At 47.3% G+C, this 21519-nt stretch overlaps 12 protein-coding genes across 12 annotated transcripts in view; 7 read left to right on the forward strand and 5 right to left on the reverse strand.

Annotated features, from left to right (window-relative positions):
• The window catches only part of HOM3 (aspartate kinase), a gene marked incomplete at both ends in the record, with an annotated part of 2202 nt that extends 775 nt beyond the window's left edge, over nt 1-1427 (reverse strand). The window contains one exon of the mRNA XM_020216922.1: nt 11-1427. Within this exon, the coding sequence (XP_020068936.1) occupies nt 11-1427 (1417 nt within the window). The remainder of the gene's footprint in view (nt 1-10) is intronic.
• Nucleotides 1428-2234: 807 nt separating this feature from the next.
• Nucleotides 2235-3902, forward strand: YND1 (apyrase; the record flags this gene model as incomplete). Its single annotated transcript, XM_020212193.1, has 1 exon — nt 2235-3902. A coding segment is annotated over one exon (1668 nt), but the record flags the coding sequence as incomplete, so codon positions are not given.
• Nucleotides 3903-4475: 573 nt separating this feature from the next.
• Nucleotides 4476-5127, forward strand: YOP1 (Yop1p; the record flags this gene model as incomplete). Its single annotated transcript, XM_020216594.1, has 2 exons — nt 4476-4526; nt 4642-5127. 2 exons carry the CDS (start codon nt 4476-4478, stop codon nt 5125-5127), a joined length of 537 nt encoding a protein of 178 aa, XP_020068938.1.
• A 202-nt stretch (nt 5128-5329) lies between these two features.
• On the reverse strand, nt 5330-7798 carry APL4 (AP-1 complex subunit gamma; the record flags this gene model as incomplete). The annotated part of the gene is made up of 1 exon (XM_020212921.1): nt 5330-7798. The coding sequence occupies one exon, from the start codon at nt 7796-7798 to the stop codon at nt 5330-5332; it is 2469 nt and encodes an 822-aa protein (XP_020068939.1).
• A 253-nt stretch (nt 7799-8051) lies between these two features.
• CYBJADRAFT_174557 (kinase-like protein) lies at nt 8052-9848 on the forward strand (the record flags this gene model as incomplete). The annotated part of the gene is made up of 1 exon (XM_020216595.1): nt 8052-9848. One exon carries the CDS (start codon nt 8052-8054, stop codon nt 9846-9848), a length of 1797 nt encoding a protein of 598 aa, XP_020068940.1.
• A 29-nt stretch (nt 9849-9877) lies between these two features.
• On the reverse strand, nt 9878-11516 carry NUG1 (RNA-binding GTPase NUG1). The gene has a single exon (XM_020217604.1). The coding sequence runs from the start codon at nt 11446-11448 to the stop codon at nt 9907-9909; it is 1542 nt and encodes a 513-aa protein (XP_020068941.1). The 5' UTR covers nt 11449-11516; the 3' UTR covers nt 9878-9906.
• Nucleotides 11193-12791, forward strand: SUA7 (transcription factor TFIIB). The gene has a single exon (XM_020215572.1). The coding sequence runs from the start codon at nt 11630-11632 to the stop codon at nt 12776-12778; it is 1149 nt and encodes a 382-aa protein (XP_020068942.1). The 5' UTR covers nt 11193-11629; the 3' UTR covers nt 12779-12791.
• A 545-nt stretch (nt 12792-13336) lies between these two features.
• On the forward strand, nt 13337-13858 carry CYBJADRAFT_174560 (DUF3237 domain-containing protein; the record flags this gene model as incomplete). Its single annotated transcript, XM_020216596.1, has 1 exon — nt 13337-13858. One exon carries the CDS (start codon nt 13337-13339, stop codon nt 13856-13858), a length of 522 nt encoding a protein of 173 aa, XP_020068943.1.
• Nucleotides 13859-13900: 42 nt separating this feature from the next.
• SEC28 (coatomer subunit epsilon) lies at nt 13901-14832 on the reverse strand (the record flags this gene model as incomplete). Its single annotated transcript, XM_020216597.1, has 2 exons — nt 13901-14757; nt 14817-14832. The coding sequence occupies 2 exons, from the start codon at nt 14830-14832 to the stop codon at nt 13901-13903; spliced, it is 873 nt and encodes a 290-aa protein (XP_020068944.1).
• Nucleotides 14833-15100: 268 nt separating this feature from the next.
• On the forward strand, nt 15101-16048 carry RCI37 (Rci37p; the record flags this gene model as incomplete). The annotated part of the gene is made up of 1 exon (XM_020212933.1): nt 15101-16048. The coding sequence occupies one exon, from the start codon at nt 15101-15103 to the stop codon at nt 16046-16048; it is 948 nt and encodes a 315-aa protein (XP_020068945.1).
• Nucleotides 16049-16111: 63 nt separating this feature from the next.
• THS1 (threonine--tRNA ligase THS1) lies at nt 16112-18420 on the reverse strand (the record flags this gene model as incomplete). The annotated part of the gene is made up of 1 exon (XM_020213426.1): nt 16112-18420. One exon carries the CDS (start codon nt 18418-18420, stop codon nt 16195-16197), a length of 2226 nt encoding a protein of 741 aa, XP_020068946.1. The 3' UTR covers nt 16112-16194.
• Nucleotides 18421-19866: 1446 nt separating this feature from the next.
• Nucleotides 19867-21456, forward strand: DLD2 (D-lactate dehydrogenase; the record flags this gene model as incomplete). Its single annotated transcript, XM_020212908.1, has 1 exon — nt 19867-21456. The coding sequence occupies one exon, from the start codon at nt 19867-19869 to the stop codon at nt 21454-21456; it is 1590 nt and encodes a 529-aa protein (XP_020068947.1).
• Nucleotides 21457-21519: the final 63 nt, after the last annotated feature.

Here is a 21519-nt window from a genome sequence, read left to right on the forward strand (position 1 = left end):
TCATTGGCACCTTGAGAAATCATCTCAATGTTGATACCTTGTTCAGCAAGTGTAGAGAACATCGTGGAAGCAACACCAATGAACTGCTTCATATGCTTACCAACCAATGAAACGATGGACATGTTTCTCGTAACGTCAACGGTACCTAGTTTTTTCAACTCTTGCACGGCATCTCTCAGGTCCCTATTGGAAGCTTCATCATCAGAGTGCTGTAAAGCCATTGAAACGTGCACTTCAGACGTTGAGATCAAATCAACAACCAACTTATACTCGTCCAAAGTGGAAAAGATCTGTGCGAGGAATCCATGAGACAGCGTCTTCTTATTTGAGTGTACGTTCAACACGATGATATCGTGCTTTGCAGTGATCGCCGTGGCAGCCTTCTTCTTTAAGAAGGCAGTGGCCTGTTGTGCCACGATCTGAGGTGGATGCAATGGAGTCTCTTCACCTTTACGGCCAACGTCATCAGGGTAGATGATTGTGCCGTCACCTGTCGGGTTCTCAACGTTCTTGATTCTGATTGGGATCTTTGCCTTGATGACTTGCTCCATTGTGAATGGATGGATAACCTCAGAGCCGTAGTATGTCAACTCTGCAGCCTCCTCTGGGGTGACAGAAGGTAGGAGACGAGCAGTGGCCACTTTACGTGGGTCTGCTGTGAAGATACCGTCAACTTCTTTCCAGACTTGCAGCTCATCAGCGTTGATACCAACGGCAATCAACGCAGCACACAGGTCCGTGTAACCACGTCCAACACCGTTCAACAACCCACCAGGCACAATACCAAAGTAACCTGTAAACACTGGCACGATGTCGTCATTTTCCAACTCCATGATCTTCTCAGCCAGCGACTGGCTCAGGTTCTTGTAGAAGGAGTCGTCAAACCCGGACTTGGACAGATCCAGCCCTGGAGCAACGAGACCCCAAAAACAAAAGTATTTGGCCTTGATTCCGTGGTCGTTGAACAGAGCGGTCATGAAGAGACAGCTGAGCTTCTCACCGGCGCTCATGATGGAGTCCAGCGTACGAGGAGAGATCTCACCAATGATCTGCGAAGCATGCAACAGCTTCAACACCTGGTCACACTCAAAATTCGTATCCTTCAGCAGCTGCGCCAGCAACTCTGGGGACTTCACCAGCGCCTTCGCATTGCTCAGGTGGTCCTCTCTCACCAGCTCCAGCACTCCCTGGTAGTCGCCGTCGATGGACGCCAGGTCCGCAGCCCTCAGCAGCCTCGACGTGGTGCCCTCACTCTTGGTCTTTGACGAGCGCGCTGAGCAAACAACCGCTACTCTGTTCGTCTTGGAATACACGCTGACAATCTCATCGGTAATCTGCTCGCTGAACTTTCCAACTGACGTGCCTCCAAACTTCTGCACAACCCAGCCTTGCGACTGGAACGACGACGATAACGAAACACTCGACATTGTTCTACAAAGTGTCCTTACTCTTGCAATGGAAACAGAGAGAAACTGAACAACATCAGCTCCACGAGACATTTCACTTATGACTCAGGCCACAGGGCCTGAAAAAAAAACTGAAGCAGGCCCGGTCGGCGGACTCGTCGAGGGCATGCGTTGATGCGGCGCGTACCGATGACGAAACACAGTGTGGTGATGTGCGGTTGCAACACGTTGTGGCTGAGGAGGGTAGACGGGCCAATTGGCGGTGGTGTTAGCATTGTTTGGCCGTTGTTTGGGTGTGGTGGGTGGTTAGCGATGTGCACAGAGGTTGTACGGGTGTAGCGTGTACGGTGTTGGTGTGGGTTTCTGCTGTTGGGGGTGCTGCTGACAGGAGCGTGGTGTGCGGGTGTAAACGGTGGTGTGCGGGTGTGAGTGAGGTGTGCGGGTGTGAGCGAGGTGTTGGGGTGTATTGTGGTGTGCAGGTGTGAGTGCTGTCTTCGATGGTGGGCTCCCATGGACGCTGGGCCATGGTGGGCGTAATAACAAGTTATACCAGTGTATTCCGGCAAGTACAACGCTCACTGGCGGTCTGTGCCCCTTCGTTGGCACTCAGTGGCACTCAATGGCACACCGTCGCTGTCAACATAGCTCCTCTGCCGGTATCTGTTTCCCAATTGGGCGAATTGCCCGATCGGGATGTTGATCCACGCCTCTGAGCTGCCTTGCAGCGCCAGAGAGAAGAGAACCCAGTGTCTCTTCTCTTTATCCTCATGGACAGATGGTGAACATTAGAGGCAGCAGCTGGATCCATTCGACATGACACGCCACAAGTACGGTATCGCGGTTGATTCCGGGTCCTCAGGCTCACGTATCCAGATCTACTCGTGGCCTGATCCTTCAGAAGTGTCCAAGGAGGACACTTCACAGTGGAACTCAGTGCCTAGAGTGTTTCAACAGGAGGACTGGAGCTATAAGACCTCACCAGGGGTGTCGACGTTCGCAGACAAGCCACACAAAGTGTGGGACGATCACTACGAGGACCTGATCGAGTATGCAGAGAAGATCATCCCGAAGGAACAGTGGAATGAGACGCCTATATTTATACTGGCAACTGCAGGGATGAGGTTGGTGCCCAAGAAGAAGAGGGATACGCTGCTCGAGACGATCTGTGAAAAGGTTGGGAAGAAGAGTGAGTTCTTACTGGAAAACTGTGCTGAGCAGGTTCAAATCATCGATGGCGAGACGGAAGGTTTGTATGGCTGGATCAGCTTGAACTACTTGCTGGGCCAGATGGATGATTACGACGTGAGTAGCGAAGAGAGCAACGATTCACTACGCCCGAGTTACGGGTTCATGGATATGGGTGGTGCCTCCACCCAGATCAGCTTTGTTCCGTACTCCAGGGAAGAAATCGTCAAGCATAGAGATGACATATCAACGGTGTACCTACGGAATGTTGGTGGTGGTGTTCAGCAATGGGACGTATTTGTCAGTACGTGGCTAGGATTTGGTGCCAACGAGGCGAGGAAGAGATACTTGAAGAATCTGATCAATATACTACCTGAGCTGAACAACAGCAACGATGAGGACGATTTCAACACGAAGGCTGTTAATGACCCGTGTTTACCACGCGGCGCAAAGCTAGACTTCCTCCACTTGAAGCATTCCTACGAGATCATAGGCTCTGGTGATTACGAGAGCTGTTTGAAAACCACGTACCCCTTGCTGCTGAAGAATCTACCTTGTACTGAGACTCCATGTCTGTTCAACGGCGTCCATGCACCAGAGATTGACTTCCAAAGGGATAAATTCGTTGGCATCTCTGAGTATTGGTACACAGCAAATGATGTCTTTCACATGGGTGGTGAGTACAACTTCCTACAATTCAACGAGAAGGTGAAGTCCTTCTGCGAAAGTGATTGGTCAGAGATCCAAAAGAACTCAGAGCAAGGTGCCTATAACAACGTTCCAACTTCGATATTGATAGATGCATGCTTCAAGGCCAATTGGGTCATCAATGTATTACACGAGGGGTTCAACCTACCTCGTGTAGGCATTGAGGAGAAACACTCAACTTCTGAAGAGGCCGACTTGGAGTATAAACCCCATATCCCCTTCCAATCTGCTGGAAGCATCAAAGGTGCAGAGTTATCGTGGACCCTGGGAAGGATCTTGCTGTATGCCTCCTCTATGATCGCATCTTCTGATAAGATCAGTGTCGGAATAGCACCGGCCTCCAAGGAGAACAAACCTTTTGTATACGGAGGCATTGATAACCCGTCGCTTTCGTCACAGCTCGGACACGGATCGTGGAGCTTCTTACTACTGTTCGTGTTTCTCGGTGCGCTGACGCTTGCTTATCTCTACATGTACAAAAGAGACTCCCTCAAACGCTTTCCCACTATCTTCACGCAAATCACATCAAAATTGAAGGCCAAGTACAACCATTACCGGTATCTCAAGCTGTCGACACAGGAGCAGACAGACCTGGAGTCCGGAACCCTTGCAACGATGGACAACCACGAGGATAAAGCACAGGACGGCGCAGTGTCTGGCAGCATGAGCCCAGCACTCAAGTCGAACGAGGACTTCAAGAACTTGAGAACAAGAAGCTATGCCAACTTTCATCTAAACAATGCCTTTGCTCCAAAGAAGAACTCATCCAAGAGCCCCGGATCCTTCCTGGAGTTTTCAGAGTTCAACAGAGAAGGGCTCGTTCGAAGCCAAAGCTCAACAGTCCTATGAGCCCTGTGACACACACGTCTATAACCATATATATACAGCACACTACAGACCATCACACCCACCTGAAAGGTGGCATCAGGCAAGTAGCTATACGCCATGTGTAGTGAGTGGTTCATCACCGGTTGCCTCGGTGATGCAAGGGTGTTGATACACCCGGACACCAGTTCCAAAATAGCACACACATCCCGAGCATGGATTCCACCGTGTGAGTATATTTTTTTTTCTTCCTTCGGCCTCTTCCCCCTAGGTTACTATTTCACACATTTAGCTTGATTTGCCCCTTGTTTCGTCTCTGATTGATCCAATTAGCTGAACAGTCCAATCATCATGTCTGATTTCGTCGGTCAATTGCAGTCTTCTTTGAAGTCCATCGATAATGTAAGTTGCTCGTTTTGATGTTTCCTGCTTTGATCTGGGTACTGTTTTTCAGGCCCACGTAAACAGGAGAGAAGCTGAAATATGCTAACATGATATGTGCGTGTGCTTCCGATAGAAACTTGCTGGCAACTCCATTCTTAGCCAGTTCGAGTCGTCCACCCAATTGCCAAGATCCTACGCTGTTGTCGGTGCTGGTGTGTTTTACTTCATCTTGATCTTCCTCAACTTTGGTGGGATTGGTCAATTGCTCTCCAACATTGCTGGGTTTGTCGTTCCAGGATACCTGTCTCTTTTGGCCTTGAGAACCTCCACCTCCAAGGATGACACCCAGCTGTTGACGTACTGGGTTGTCTTTGCCTTCTTGAACGTTATCGAGTTCTGGTCAAAGGCGCTTTTGTACTGGATCCCATTCTACTGGTTTATCAAGACATTGTTCTTGCTCTATTTGGCACTTCCTCAATTCGGAGGCGCCCAGGTTATCTACAACTCTGTTCTCAAGCCACTTGCCGACCAATACGTTCTTCCAAACCAGACAGACAACTTGGCTGACAAGGTTGATGAGGCTGCTGAAGCTGTCTCCTCTGGTGTCGATCGTCACTGAAGAAAAAGATGATGGTGGTGTGACTTCCCCGTGATGTTGTATCTACGTTATCGATGTTTGTACGTTAAATTTTATCGTATACTGTAAGAAAACAATAGTAATGTAACCAAAATCGGAGTATTACAGCTTATATGGGGAACAAAGGGACGGTGATAACGTGATCCATTTTTGCCTTCTTTTGAATCGGTAGGAGAAATGTCAATCACAACGTTTCAGTAATTTGCCCAAAGTCGAACTGTTCAGTAGATGCCACACCTTGAGAGTTGTAGGTAAACTTAACCCTCAGTTTGATTTTGGAACCAGCGTTACCAACGATCTTTAGATCCTGTGTAGCAAAGGAGTTTGGTGGGATCACTGGGTTAGAGATTGAAGTCATTGTCAATTTCTGAGTCTTTGGAACAGCAATGAGTAGCTGTAGGCCTTCGATTTGATGAGCAGTTTTATTTGCAATAATGGTTTCGATAATGGCTTGGCCATCTCCAATACTTTTCGGTAAGAAACAAACTCTTACAACGTCGTTATGGAATGCTTCAATACCACCAGTTGGGAAAGACTGAATAGGTTTATCGGCATTGCCTCCAAATAGATCCAATATGTCATTCTTGGCACTTGAACTCTTTGGCGGGGTTGCTGTCGATGGTCCCGAGCTTCCGAATATATCACCAAGTAAGTCAGTTGCATTGATATTTTGAGTGTCAGCTGGAATCGTATCGTCATCCATCAAGTCAAGCAAGAGGTCTTCAGTCTTTGAAAGAGATCCTCTACGTTTGTCAACGTCACCTTGGGACAACATGTTATGCTTAGCCCTGTTTGTGAGTGAAACGGTGTCCTTTTGTGTGATAACAGGAGGTGGCATTCTATCCAAGACACCTCTTTTGATGTTATCAGGTTCATCAAATAAAACCAGATAAGTCGTTGCCTTGATTTGAATTCCTAGGTTATCCGATGTGGTTTTTGACTTGATATAGTTTTTCAATTTGGATCTGGCAGAAGAATCTTGAACATGTGTAGACAACTTCACCGCAGATGCAAGGATGAACGATACAAGCACTGGGTCGTCGTTTTGAAGATGAGAAAGTCCAACCAAAAAGTCCGCTAAAAGAGTGTCTGTTATCTTTTCACCATCTTCCAAGGATGTTCCGAGTAACAAATCACCATATTCACCTGCTAGATACACCGCGATGTTGTTTAACCCATCTTTTGAGGAATCCGTGTATGCCTCCTTGAATAACTTGTTGATAATGTATTTCTTCAATTCATCGTTGTTGGGGATATTCATAACCAAAGCTAAGATCTGAGAAACGATCGTCGAAGAGAAACAATCACCACCTAGGTAACAAAGTTTAGCAATTGTATCGAATTTCCATTTTTCGTTTGGAATGAGTTCTTTATGCCCCAAAATATTTGTAACGTTTGTGATGATATAAGTTTTCAATTCCCTATCGTTATTCACAGGGTTTTCCAAGAAGGAAAGGATTTCCTTGATCAAGATTCTAATGTTACTGGAGTCCAATATTGAAAAAGTCAATTCCAAAGCTCTTCTCTTTATGGAGATATCTTGGTCTTTCAAACATGAAACGATTGTGGCTCTATGTCTTTGAACTGCCAATGGCTCGATATCCACCACAGTCAAGAAAGTGTTTAAGGCAACATATCTGTTGTTGTTATCCTTTGTACTTAGCAGTTGGCCCAGAGTGTTAATTCCCAACACTTTCAGCGCAGGATCCAGATTTGGAATGGAGAATATAGTCTTGACCGTCTCATGGAGAACGGACGCGGACGATCCCTTTGCCTGTGAACTTGAAGAAGACGATATGTTTGCGTACGATGTGATTGAAGTCAGAACATCGTGCAATTGTTCGTTGAACTTATGGCTCTGGGCCTGGTGTTCTTCATCGATAAAGATCAGACGCAGTGTTTCCACAAGAGACACTTGTAGGAACGGATCAGCAACACCTGAAACGGCGTACTCTGGGTTCAAATCCTTGGCCAAACCTTTCAAGATATCGATAACCTTCGGGATCTTTGAAACAAGAAAAGATCTCGAATCCGGAGAAACCTCGTATAGGCTTCTCACCAATTTCAAAGCGCCCAATAGAACACCGTGGTCCGTACAGTCCAGCAAGTTGTTCACCTTTGGCTCAAAAATTTCAGCAAGGTCCGGATCCTTCTCCACGATCTTAGCCGCAACGAGAGCAGCTTTCTTCTTCAGGTAGTTGTTGTTACCCGAAATCACCTTCTCCACGTCAGTGTACAAGTCTCTTGCCAATGCCGGGGAACAGATGTTCCCCAACGTAGTCAGCGCCAACGACACGATGAACTGGTTAGGGTGGTTCATGTCGTTATTCAACGAGTTCGTCAGCAGGGTCAACACCTCCTGGTTCTCGTCCAGTATCAGCATCGTGGCCAAATAACCCAACCGTTTGTCCACAAAGTTCGGCGACGCCAGCAGCTTGATACACTCAATCTGACCAAAGTGAGTCTTCTCACCAAGGATGTACAGGTACAACAGCTTCTGGATGTTGATACGACGGGTCTGGTGCGAAACGTGTGTATCCTTGAACGCCGTTCTAATCAGCGCCGACTCACGCTGGATGATGGAACGCTCATCCGCTATGGTCTTCGACGACTTCACGCTCTTGATGAACGACTTGAGCGATGTGGTGACCATTTGGCTTTGCTTTGCTTGCTTCTTCTGCCTCTTCTTCTCACTGCTTGAGTTGCCGCCGTGGAGATCTCCCTCTTTGTTTATGTCTTTGTTTATGTTTTGATGTTTTTTCTCGACAAATCTCCCCTTTGTTTGGGGGTATTTTCGTGTGTTTGTGTTCTATTTTTTTCTCCACTGGGCACCACGAACTGCAAACGGTGAGCAAACAGTGAGCTCACGGGAAACGAATAACGGTGCCGAGCATTGAGTCGTTACAATGGGGAAAAGGGCACTGGAAGAGAGGAACCTTGGGCTCATAGACCCGTTTGCCAGATGGCTGCAGCAGGTGCAATTCAAGACGCCGCTGCTGAGGGTGAAGTCGCAGTTCACATCGCCTAGGACGAACTATGTGCTGCTGACGGACATGGGGCAGAAGGCGAAGAAGACGGAGCCTGTGAGGATATGGGCGAAGGTGCAGAAGGTCACGGAGGACACAGTTGGTATCGAGGTTGTTGACTCTACTGTGGGCACGAGGTATGTCCTCAGATGCAGTAGTGACGACTTGGTGACTGTGCAGAGCGTGCTGAAGATGGACGACCCGGTGCTTCAGGCGATGGGGCTAGAGAAGGAGCACATTGAGACCAGGGGCATGCTGAGCATGTCATTCCGGTATAGGTTTGTTGAAGATGGAGTAATACGCGATACCATCTCGGAGAGGATGCCCTGCGAGCCTGCCAGATCGGCCACTTCGAGCACTGAAGGGGAGGATGAGGATACTGAGGATACTGAGGATGATGAGGATGATGAGGATGAAGAGACCGTCGTTCTGTTAAGGGACGACACGGATACACAGCATAATCACAGTGAGGGTGTTGCGTGCAATTCAAGGCCACTGCCCACGATACAGACCGAGAGTCCGTCCATCCAGAATGAGCCGACGAGAAGTGACGACAACAACAAGAATAGCAACAACACTAATGGCACGAACGCATCGAATGCAATGCCAGCGTCTGAGCCAACTGACCATTCTTTGAGGCTGAGTAACGACCAACTACAACAGAGACTGGTCACGTCTATGGGGGAAATACAAGCATTGCAGTTACAGCTGATTGTTCTTAGATACTGCTTGGAGGATCAAAGGATACGTGGTTCTCAGAATGATACTCATAACCAATCAGAACAACCACAGGGAAGCGGGAGTTTTAGCATCCAAAACTTTGTCCTGCGTAAGATCATATCCAAAACTTCAAATGGAATACTGTACGCAGTTGAACATGCAAGAACAGGTGGCTGCTACACTATCAAAGAGATTAGTAACCAAATCGGAGCAATTGATACAGATTACAGAGGACAGGCTTTGGGGAGAGAGCTGAAAGTGCTGATGGATTTGAGAAACAGTGGCAACACCAGTCCAAATTTACTCCAAACCTATGATATCATCTTCGAACCTACACCCCTACGAAACACATGCTACATCCTTTCTCAACCAGTTGCATTGTCATTTGAAGAATTCCTGGATACGATAAAGGAGCACATAAGGCCAGAGAATACGCAGTTATTTGCTACAGCAGCGTATCAAGTCCTATCAGGATTGAATTTCTTCTTAGCACACACAGGCTGTATTCATGGCAATTTAGGTCTGAACAACATTCTGATATCAACTGATAACCAAATTCTGATTTCATCCTTTGACCACGCCGTCGCAAGGGACAAACTCATGCATTATTCGTTGTTCTTGGATGACCAAAGAAACCTGAAATACAAGCATAGCTGTATTCTTGAAGCTAGACGATCAGATAGCTTGGTCGTTTCAGGGGTCAACCTTGATATTTACTCACTTGGATTAATACTCTATCGATTACTGTCACATAACGACCTTTACGAAGATTCAGATGATTTACAGCAGAGGTTCGGAAAGAGACTAACTCCAAGACCGACTGAGATGTTAGTGTCGTTTTTTATGAACTTCAACACTTATGACAATATACTAGCATGGCCATGGATGAACGCACACAAGGCTCCAACTCTAGGGGAAGCACTGCAAAATATGACAGGTAACCAAGGTACAGTTTGATCTTTTGAGATGTAATATAATAATCATTTAATGACAAAAGTGAGTATACAAGATGTGATCATTCAACCATGGCTTCATCCTTCTGGTTATCCAAAGTAGCAAATAATCCATCGAGGTCAAATTCTTTAGCCCATTCATTAACGATCGTGGTCTGTTCCACACTTGGAGCACTACCGGACCCAGTGCCTTTGATAGCATGGTGCTCACTTGCAGAAGCAGCAGATTCTTTCGAAGATTTTGGCAATACCCATCCGTTGATCTTACCATCTCTCCAATCATTCAACACACTGACACCCGCAGAGTGCAAGTTTGGAATACCACCTTTACTCAATCTTCCTCTCTTTCTTGCAACGTGAATCAAAAAGTTCTTACAGAATTCGTTAAGGTCAGAATCAGGAATTGGGGGAAGCTCGTAGAACTTCTTAAACGATTCTGTCATCTCTGGGGATTTGGCAATTCTCTTCAACAGTAGCAGGATCGCAGGGACAGGGTCTGTGATTTGCTTTGGAGGGAGGGCATTGAGTAAAGCCAATTGTGCTTCTTGGTCAACCTTGGACTTCTTCTTCTCAGATGGGAACACGATACCTGGGGAGTCCAACACTTTAAGCTTACCATCGATCTTGACCTCTCTCAGCGAGGTTGTAACACCGGCTTGGTTACCAACTGGACATGCCTTAGAAGAGCCACCGTGGCGTGAGGTCAATGCATTAATGATGGAAGATTTACCAACGTTTGGGTAACCAATCACACCAACGATGATTGATCTCTTGAAGTTGGATTTTGCAGCGTACGATTTCAACGCCGTGAGTAAGCTCGAAGTGGTGACTGCCTGTGTCATATTCTTGTTGAACGAAGTACTGTTGGTTGCACCACCAGATGCCTTCACTGGGATAGTTGGGAACGACGATTTGAGGAAGTCCATCCATTTCTTCAAGACTTCAGGTGGAATCAGGTCAATCTTATTCAGAATGAGTATTAATCTTTTACCTTGACTTTGCAGGACAGCTTGCTCAACTTTTCTTGATCTTGTACCTTCTGGATCTCTGGCATCTAAGACGTACAGCACAACATCGGATGCTTCAACAACGGTCTTGAAGATCTTATCATAGGCCTTACGGGACTTGTCCAGTTCTGAATCGTCATCGCTGTCGTCACTAATTTCATAATCGACAACTTCCAAGTCCTCCTCATCTTCGCCATCTTCATCGCTGTCCTCACCTTCATACTCCTTAGCGGCTTGTTGAGCACTCTCCAAGAGTGCGGCCAGCCCGTTGCTGTCACCGTTATCGTTCTCATCATCATCTTCTTCCATGGCATCTCCAACGTTCTCCCCAGAAGCAAGCCTCTCCTGTCTCTTCAACTCCCTCAAGCGTTCTCTTTCCTCAGCGTGCTGTCTCTTGGTCTCCTCGATCTCATTGACAATTCTGTCCTTGTATGGGAAACTGGATGGAATACCTGGGTCCTTCTTGTGCTTACTCTTCCATGTTGGGTCCTTCTTAGCAAGCTTGTTCTGTTTCTTTCTGTGGGCTGCTGCTTTCTTCTTAATACCTTCCCTCATACGGGTGGTGCCTCTCTTGGAAACTGGCTTCTTAAGTCTCATCTTGGTCCACTACTCTGTGCTTTAATTGGTCTACTGAGCGTATACAAACGATCCATAAAAGAGAGAGAAACGGTGAAAAAAATATTCGAGGCCTCACAAAATTTTCATGCGATGAGCTTCTTGGATTTCCTATTTCGGGAATTACCGGATTCGGATATTGGCGTTTTTTTTTTCGCTTTTCATGCTGCGCAAATTTGGCGGAACTGGTGTTACTGAAAACGGCAAGAAAAAAAAAACACACGCCAAAATCAACACAACATTGAACTCTTTGCCACTTCGCCATCATCGTTCTTTCTCTTCAGTTGGAAGGAGGCAAGGCAGGATGACGATTGCCGAGGTTGTTCCGAGAACTGGTCCTGATCTTAACATCATCTTATCATGTCCTGAGTGTAAGGTTTTCCCACCCGAGCTGGCTGAGAGGTTTTCCGAAGGAGATGTTGTCTGTGCGCTGTGTGGACTTGTGCTTTCCAACAAGGTTGTTGATACACGTTCTGAATGGCGTACTTTCTCGAACGATGACCAGAATGGTGGTGATCCGTCGCGTGTTGGTGAGGCCAGCAATCCGTTGCTGGATGGTAACCAGCTATCCACGATGATCAGTTCGCAAGGTGATAACGCCAGGGTTGGTAGGGACCTGAGCAAGGCACAGAGCAAGAGTATCGTGGATAAGAAGGACAACGCATTGCATGCGGCGTATGCGAAGATCCAGATGATGTGCGAGGCTGCTCAGCTACCGAAGATTGTGGCTGATGGTGCTAAACAGGCTTACAAGCTGACCCACGATGAGAAAGTGCTGAAGGGTAAGAGCCAGGAGAGTATCATGGCTGCCGTCATCAAAGTTGGGTGTCGTAAGGCCAAGGTGGATAGAACCTTCAAGGAGATTTGCACGTTGACCCGTGTGCCCAAGAAGGAGATTGGCCGTGTCTTTGGTATCATCAAGAAGATACTGGAGGAGAAATCAAAGGAGAACCACCAATTTGCCACACAGGAGAACTTCCAATCCTCTCAGACGTCTGCAGAGGACCTCATCAGAAGATTCTGTTCGCATTTGGGTCTTTCTATGCAGTTGACCAACGCCGCAGAGTACATTGTCAAGAAGTGTCAGGACACCGGTGTGTTGGCTGGTAGATCGCCAATCACCATTGCGGCTGCCGTTATCTACATGACTGTACTCCTATTCAAGGCGGACACATCACCGGCAAGAATCGCAGAGAAACTAGGAGTCAGTGACGGTACTATCAAGACAAGTTACAAGTTGCTGTACGATGCCAGAGATGATCTCTTGGACCCTGCGTGGATCGAATCAGGTAAGATCAAGCTGGAGGATTGATACCCTTTCAAAGATCTTCTTCTCTTTTGTTCTGTCTACTCACCACATACAATACAACACGATACAACATGATACGATACGATATGGCACTCTCGAGTCTTCCCCTGAACGTCGTGGGCCCAGGCTTGTATAATCCAATCTAACGAACCCATTCCTCACCTCTGTTCCCTCCTGACGGGGATTTCAATGTTGGTGTAAGTGCATCACGAGATGGAAAGCCCAACCAACTCAACGTGAAATTGCGGCCTAGAGCCATAAAACACGCACAACAACCAGTCAACACCCAACACATACAACGTAGAACACACACTAATGTCCTCTACAACCCACCAGATGGTGCCATCTCCTCCAATCACCGCCTCCCTCTTTGCCCTAAACCATCAAGCTTCTCGTACAAGTCTGGTGTCTGGATGTTTCGGATGATGTTGTTACGGGCAACAACAATGACACGAGGGGGGCCAGCTCCCCCCGGGTATATAAACCTCAACATTGTCCCACTTATGGACGGCCTTTCTTGTTCCATTCGCAACTCCTGGAACTCCAATTGAACTAAATACAATGTCTGCTGTTAACCCTTCTGACCTGGTTTCACTGAAGCCAGCTTTCTTCATCCACTTGGATCTGGCTGAGCCAGATGCCGTCGTTAACAACGCAAAGGGCACCGAGACCGTGGTGATGGTTGACGGGGGTTACGCCAAATCTGTTGACCCTGAAACATATCCATTGGACTTGGAGATCACCAAGGGATGGGACATTCTGAGAACCTTTGCTGATAAGCCAGAGGTAACCAACCTGGATTGTGATCTCTGGGGTAAATCGAAGTCCAACGGAGCTGGTGTTCACATCTGGTACGATGGTGTTGTTGTCATGAATGAGAAGGCCCTTGCGGTTATCCAAGGTGGAGCCAAGGGATTCGACCACAGAGAGGCTTACATCACTAACCATCCTTCCTTCCAATTTGGTGAAGGTGCTGTTGAAGCCACATGGGCTAAAGGTAAGAACTTCTTGGGTAGAGGTATCTTCATCAGAGATGACGCTGGAAAGTTGGGTATTGAGTACTACGTCTACGTCTTGGAATAGGCGATATCCACATATATACCCCATTTATATATTTGAAAATACTCAATTGACGATCTGACTGTTGTACTTTTCCACTATGGAGTCGAATAACTTGTTCTTCTCGTCAATGTCCAATACCGTTGGGAAATTTGGATCCAGCTTGGATAGCTGGCTCAGTTTGTCGCTTGCCTCTGTAGAATCACCCTTGATCTGAGCATATGCGTATTCATTAGCCAATAACTCCGCACTGGCACCGTTGGTCTCAGCAATCTTTCTCAACACTTCATCAGCCTCAGGGAATTGACGCAATTGGAAGTTCAACACCAAATCGCCAACAAGCGTCTTTACGGTAGGGTGCGAATGGCTCAACTCTTCAAAGAAGTACAAGGAGCCTCTCAGCGACTCACCGTTTTTCGCAGAGTTGACATACGCCTCAGCCAAGTTAAAGATGATGCTATCCTGCGCATAAGATGAGGCGACAGAGACCTCCTTCTCAGCCAGCTCAAGCTTACCCTGTGAAAGGTACAATTGTACCAGCAGCAGAACAGCCTCCAGCGAGTTCTCATGGTGCTGGAGCAGAGTGATGGCCTCGTCTGTACGTCCTTGCTTAACCAAGTAGAAAGAACCCAAGTTTTGTACAATAGATTCACGCTTCTCCTCCGAGATCAAAGCGTCAAATTTGGAGGAGACGTCTTGACCCTGGACAAAGTCAGCATAGAGAGAGACCGTCTTGGCCAAAACAGCATTGTCGATCCCCTTGGCCAGGCCCTGAGCCTCCTTGAACTTACCGAGTAGAATCAACGACCTTAGCTTATACTCGATTGCGAGATCCTGTGTCTCGTCGTTGTAGTCCTCGAGGGAGATCTGGGAAACTTCCTCCAGCTCACCGGTGAAGAACTGCTGGCGCAGAGTGTAGAGCTCTAAGTGAAAAGGAAGGTGTTAGTCTCAGCACATCTACGAGCTCATTTCATCAACATACCGTCACTTTCAGACATTACTTTCAGTTTGTTTACATCAAAAGAGCATCAAAACAAACAGCAAAAGGGCTCAAATCTTTGAAACTTTCACCGTGACCACAATCCCATATGTTCCGAGGGGAGGACATCACGTGACAACCCCGGAAGTATAGAGCATGCCACCCCGGGGTTTGGATCCGTAGATGTATATACAGAGGGACGAAACGGTAGCAAAACTTGTTCCTTGTTCAGCAATTCCAGGCCAATTAGCATATAAAGTATGAATGCTGCAATCCAAGAAGGCGCCATGAACCCAGATGGCTCCATTGACGAGAAGAAGCTGGATCCTGTTGCTCAGCAGGCGTACCAGTATGCGATCGAGTTCTATGAGAAGGACCACCTACTCACAAGGGACCAGAGATCCATACTAGCGAAGACATACTCCACGGTGTCGTATGCCACGCTAGGACTGGGCTGGGGTACTTTCTTTGCGGTGACCAGTATTCCCTTCTATCGCCAAAAGATCAGAACGGGGTCGACAAAGGGGACCAACGTTGGTATTGCTATGCTCTTTGGTATCGGCGCGATGATGCTGACTTCCCCGTATTTCGCAATCAAGACCTACAACTGGCAGCTGGAGAAGCTGAGACAAAAGGACAACGCGTGCTATGAAGTTGCCAGTATGCTGAAGCCAGGAGAGACCACCAAGTGGATGCTATACTACCAATTGACCATGGATAGTCCGGAGCATATCATGAAAGACCCAAGATCCAAGGCAGCAGCAGAGCTCAGAACAAAGACTCTGTACTCTGGAAGAGACCCTATGGGGCTCTATAGTGGTCCAAGGGCTGAGATGAGTAAAAGAAGACGTGAACTGGAACTGGAAAAGCGTCAACAACAACAACAAGGTGTTGCCCCTCCAGCACAGCCATCCGAGCCAGCAGAGACACAGGATGAGACCTATGAGTTCAAAAGCGTTACACCTACCGATGATGATCCTTTTGCAGAGCCTGCACAGGAGGGAAAGAAATGGTCATCTGCTTGGGATAGAGTCAGAGAGGAAAATGGAACACAGTCATCGCAGTCTGCCAGTAGTTGGGACCGTCTAAGAAGTCAGTCAACCATACCAAATATCGGCTCATCTTCACCTTCAGCTAGCACACCAGAAGGAAACTCAGCATCCCAATCAGATTTTGATAAACTCCTAGATCAAGAGAGACACCAATCTGATGAGCTGGAGAACTCCAAGTGGTAGACAACAATAACAGCACCCCCATATTCACTCCAATACTTATATATATACTTATCATATCATATTCCGTAGCTATAGAAGCTCTGTACTATTCAAAGTGTAAATGTTGTTAATTATTGAATTATATAAAGAATAAGTCTCTATGAGAATCAAATCAATGCGTTGTCGCATCTCTTGGACTCCTTCAATTCCTTCAATTGTGGAATGACCGTCTCCAATGGAACGGCATCGTTCTTGGTTTGCAAATCAGTGATATCTCTGTTTCTAACGTTCACAGACTTGGATTGTTCTTCTTGGTCACCAACGATGAAGATGAAGTTGTACTTTTGCAACTGACCAGTTCTAATCTTCTTCTGCAAGGTGTTACCGGTCAAATCAACATCAGCGTAGAAGCCTTCAGCTTTCAACTTAGCACCAACTTCTTGGGCGTAGTCAAAGAACTTGACACCAACTGGAACCACGAGAACTTGTCTTGGAGACAACCAGAATGGCCACTTACCAGCAAAGTGCTCGGTCAAGATAGCAGTCATTCTCTCAACGGAACCCAAGATGGCTCTGTGGATCATAACTGGTCTATCAGTATCTTTCGTGTCTTCAGAGGCAACATCCTTTGTACGGTATTCCAAGGCAAATCTGTCAGGCAATTGGAAATCCAACTGAATGGTGGCACATTGGTGCCATCTCTTCAAGGCATCAGAGATCATAATGTCAATCTTTGGACCGTAGAAGGCACCATCACCTGGGTTAACTTCCCATTTACCACCCCATTTGTTCAGGGCAGATTCCAACTTAGCCTCGGCGTTGTTCCATGTTTCAATTTCACCAACGTACTTCTCTGGTCTTGTAGAGAGTTCCATCTTGAATTCGAAACCGAAAACACCATAGACGTATCTCAAGAAATCAAAGATGGAGTGAATTTCATCTTCAATTTGATCATGAGTACAGAAGATGTGGGCATCATCTTGCTGGAATCTTCTAACTCTGGTCAAACCAGAGAGCGCACCGGAGAACTCGTTTCTGTGGATGACACCAAAGTCAGCAACTCTCCATGGTAGTTCTCTGTAAGAACGTTCACGAGACTTGAACATGAGACAGTGACCTGGACAGTTCATTGGCTTCAAACCAAACTTTTCCTTTTCAACGTCGAATGTAAACATGTTTTCCTGGTAGTTAGCCCAGTGACCAGAGGTTTCCCACAACTTAGCGTTGTACATGTTTGGAGTGATGACTTCGTCATAACCACGCTTACGGTACTCTGTTCTCAACAAGTCTACCAAAGTGTTGTAGATTCTGGTACCGTGTGGTAGCCAGAAACAAGAACCTGGTGACATCTCGTTGAAATAGAACAACTCTTGCTCTCTACCGATCTTACGATGATCTCTGTTGGCAGCTTCTTGCAAGAACTTGAGATGTTCCTCCATTTGCTTCTTCTCTGGGAAGGATATACCGTAGATTCTTTGCAAGGAATCGTTTGTAGCATCACCCAAGAAGTAACAAGAGGAGTTCTTCAACAGTTTAAAGTTTTTGATACGACCGGTGTTTGGAATATGAGGACCAACACACAAATCAATGAGCGGACCACATCTATAAACAGTGGTGGAGCCACCGTCCGGCACCTTTGTCTGCACCAAGTAGGTCTTGTACTTTGAGTATGCAAACATCTTGAGAAGATCTTCCTTACTCATAACCAATCTCTCGAATTTCTGCTTTTGCTTCACAGCGTTCTTGGCAACAGCCTCCAAGTTTGGGAAATCAGCCTGCGAAACAGCAACCTCACCTCCCTTGACGGAGAACTCGTAGAAGAAACCATCATCGGTTGGAGGTCCCAAACAGATGTGCGCACCCAAGTTACACTCACACGCCTCACCCAACACATGCGCAGAAGAGTGCCAGAACACACGGCGGCCCTCTTCAGTCTCAAAGTCAAAGAACTCCAGCTGCGCGTCACCTTCCAATGGTCTCTCCAAGTCCCAAAGCTCACCGTTCACCTTGGAGATACACTGTCTCTCCAAGAACGACTTGCCGATCTCCTTTGCAATCTCAAATGGAGATGTCTCCCATGCAACACCTTCCTTGACGCTGCCGTCCTTAAGCGTAATCTTAATGGCGGAACGTGGCTGAGAAGCAACAAACGTGTCGTACTCGCCTTTCAACTTCTCAAACAGCTGGATTCTCTCGTCAATGAACTCAGGCTGTGGGTCCAAGTAGATGGCGCTGGATACCGCACCAGCGTTCTTATCCTTCTTGTTCTTCTTCTCCTTCTTTGGCGCTCCGCCAGAAGGAGCACCGCCAGCGCCTTGCGCCTTTGGCGCTTGCTTCTTGTCCTCAGATCCAATGGACAGCTTGTCAACTTTCTCAGCAATCTCTTGCGACATTGTGGATCGGCTTTGTTGGAATTGTACGATTTCCTTTTGTTTCTTCGTTGACTCATTCGACGTGTTTTTTTTTTTCGTTTTTTCTCTCTCTGCGCTGCTGGCGGCAATTTTGTTTTTGTGGTTGGCGGTTAGCTCAGAAATCCGAGGGCCTCGGAGTTCAAATTTTTCCTTCTCTTGTGTGCTTTCCCACTTTGGGCTGCGCGCGATGAGACGAACAACACCGACAGCTGTGACAACAAGCTCTTCAGACACTTGTGGATATAAGCGTAACGTTGGCGTTAACTATGGAGGTGTGAGTATTGGCGTGAAGTTGTCTTATGAGTGTGAGGTACTAACGTCGGAGTGCCAGCGTTGAGTCAGGAGAGGTGGACTTTCGAGACCAAAAGTCGATAGCGCCTACGATTGATGAGGTTAACGATAACCCGGATGAGCTTGTTGAGATGCGTGGTGAAGGGCGCTACTTCGGCGCCAGCGACCCCTCAGCGTCGATAGAGTGTGCCCATTGTCACCAGAAGGGCCATAAGAAGGCGCAGTGTAAGGTTGTGGTGTGTCGTTCGTGCGGTGTTGTTGGGGACCACTACGAGAGGCAGTGTCCGAAGACCATGGTGTGCAATAACTGTGGAGAGAAGGGCCACGCCAAGGTTGACTGTAAGCTGAAGGCACGGAGAATCTACTGCCAGAACTGTGGTTCTGGCGGCCACACGATGGACAGATGCCCCGGCATCTGGAGATCGTACCTGACGAACACGATGCCCTCCAGAATGGGGTTGCCCAACAACATATACTGCTACAGATGCGCAGAGAAAGGCCACTACGGAGACGAGTGTACCTCCAGCAGGCACGCACGAAGCACCGCAGTGGATGGCAGCGCGTTCTCAGGCCACAATTTACCAAAGGAGGTACGGGACATCTATTTCAGCATGGGCAAGAAGCGGAAGCGCGATGACTACAAGCCTTCAAAGTCAGGCATCGTCGAGAAGGTGAAGAACACCTTCCGGAAATCAGATGATAACAAGAACAAAAAGAGACATAAACAGTCTCTCTCCCACTCCCAAAGCTTACCGTATATACCCAGCACAGGAAGAAATGACAACGGCAAGAGTGCCATGAGCAGGGCAGAGTCCGTTCTCAACTTCCCAAGAGGTGGTGGGAAGCACAAGAACAGCGACAGAGATGAGCAAAGAAATGGCTTCGGTAAATATCTCCCTTCACGTTCAGGGTTCCTGGGACCTCGCAAGAGACGCTAAGCCGATAGTTGAATGGAAACCTCTCGGTAAGTTACCCAGAATGAGTAGTATTGTATATGTTTGAGTAAAGAGAGGTCACGTGATATGGTGATGAGGCGGAGAAAAAAAAAAACTTCCCCCGAGTCAGTGAATCTTTATTACCCATTTTGAATGGAAGTCAGGACTTGCTTCATCAAAGGGACAAACCAATTCTCCAACGATGCTGAGACAGATAATCAAGAGAGGTTCATCGAGCGTTGTGCTCTCCTCGCGTATTGCACGTGCTGTTCCTTCAAGGGCTGCTTTGTTCCACAGTTCGTCCACACAGTACTCTGCGTCAAAGACTGTGAAGCTCACCGCAGAGTCGTATCCGAATGTTAAGCGTGACGAGCGTTACGCCACGTTGGAGCAGAGTGACATCGACTACTTCAAGTCGATTTTGCCAGAGAATGCGCTGATCCAGGACCAGGACGACCTGCTCTTCTACAACGAGGATTGGATGAGAAAGTACCGTGGTCAGTCTAAGCTCACTTTGAAGCCTAAGACCACTGAGCAAGTTTCTCAGATCTTGAAGTATGCTAACGAGAGAAACCTCGCTGTTGTACCACAAGGTGGTAACACCGGTCTGGTTGGTGGCTCTGTTCCGGTCTTTGACGAGATTGTTCTCAGTTTGGCAAACATGAACAAGATTAGATCTTTGGATACCACTTCCGGTATCTTTAAGGCCGACTCAGGTGTTGTTCTTGAAGTTGCTGATCAGCATTTGGCTGAGAACGGGTACATCTTCCCATTGGATCTGGGTGCAAAGGGTTCCTGTCATATCGGTGGTACCGTTGCAACCAACGCTGGAGGATTGAGACTCTTACGTTACGGATCTCTTCACGGTTCAGTGTTGGGTCTTGAGGTTGTTCTTGCCAACGGTAAGATCGTCTCCTCCATCGATGCCCTCAGAAAGGATAACACCGGTTACGACTTGAAACAGCTCTTCATCGGATCCGAAGGTACCCTTGGTGTCATTACTGGTCTGTCTATCCTGTGTCCACCAAGACCAAAGAACTTCAACGTTGCATTCCTTGGTGTTGAGTCATACGAAGCTGTTATGAAGACCTTCGTCAAGGCCAAGTCTGAGCTCGGTGAGATCTTGTCCGCTTTTGAATTCATGGATGAGAGCTGTCAAGAGTTGGCTAAGAAGCACTTGAAGACGGCTTACCCATTGGAGGAACAGCATCCATTTTACATCCTCATCGAGACCTCTGGTTCCAACGGTGAACATGACCTTGAGAAGTTGGAGGCATTCTTGGAGAGTGCCTTTGAGAACGAGGTCATCCAGGACGGTGTCATTGCCCAGGATGAGACTCAATTGAAGGGACTGTGGAACTGGAGAGAGCAAATCCCAGAGGCTTGTCAAATCAACGGTGGTGTCTACAAGTACGATGTCTCCTTGCCATTGAGCGACCTGTACGGACTCGTGGATGCTGCCAGAGAGAGACTGACACAAGCAGGTCTTCTTGGTGACACTGAGGACTTCCCAGTTATCGATGCCGTTGGTTACGGTCACGTTGGTGATGGTAACCTACACTTGAACGTTGCTGTCAGACGTTACGAGAAGAGCGTCGAGAAGGCACTTGAACCATTTGTCTATGAGTGGGTCTCTTCAAAGAAGGGTTCCATCTCCGCAGAACACGGATTGGGATTCCAAAAGAAGAACTACATCGGCTACACCAAGTCTCAACCAGAGATTGAGATGATGAAACAGTTGAAACAACTCTACGATCCAAATGCCATCCTCAATCCATACAAGTACATCTAATCAGACTCATAAATATATCAATTAGACAAATATCTTATACACCTCCAGTGACAGCTGCAGCTG

This window comes from Cyberlindnera jadinii, assembly GCF_001661405.1.
Source record: "Cyberlindnera jadinii NRRL Y-1542 unplaced genomic scaffold CYBJAscaffold_13, whole genome shotgun sequence".
Lineage (NCBI taxonomy): Eukaryota > Fungi > Ascomycota > Saccharomycetes > Phaffomycetales > Wickerhamomycetaceae > Williopsis > Williopsis jadinii.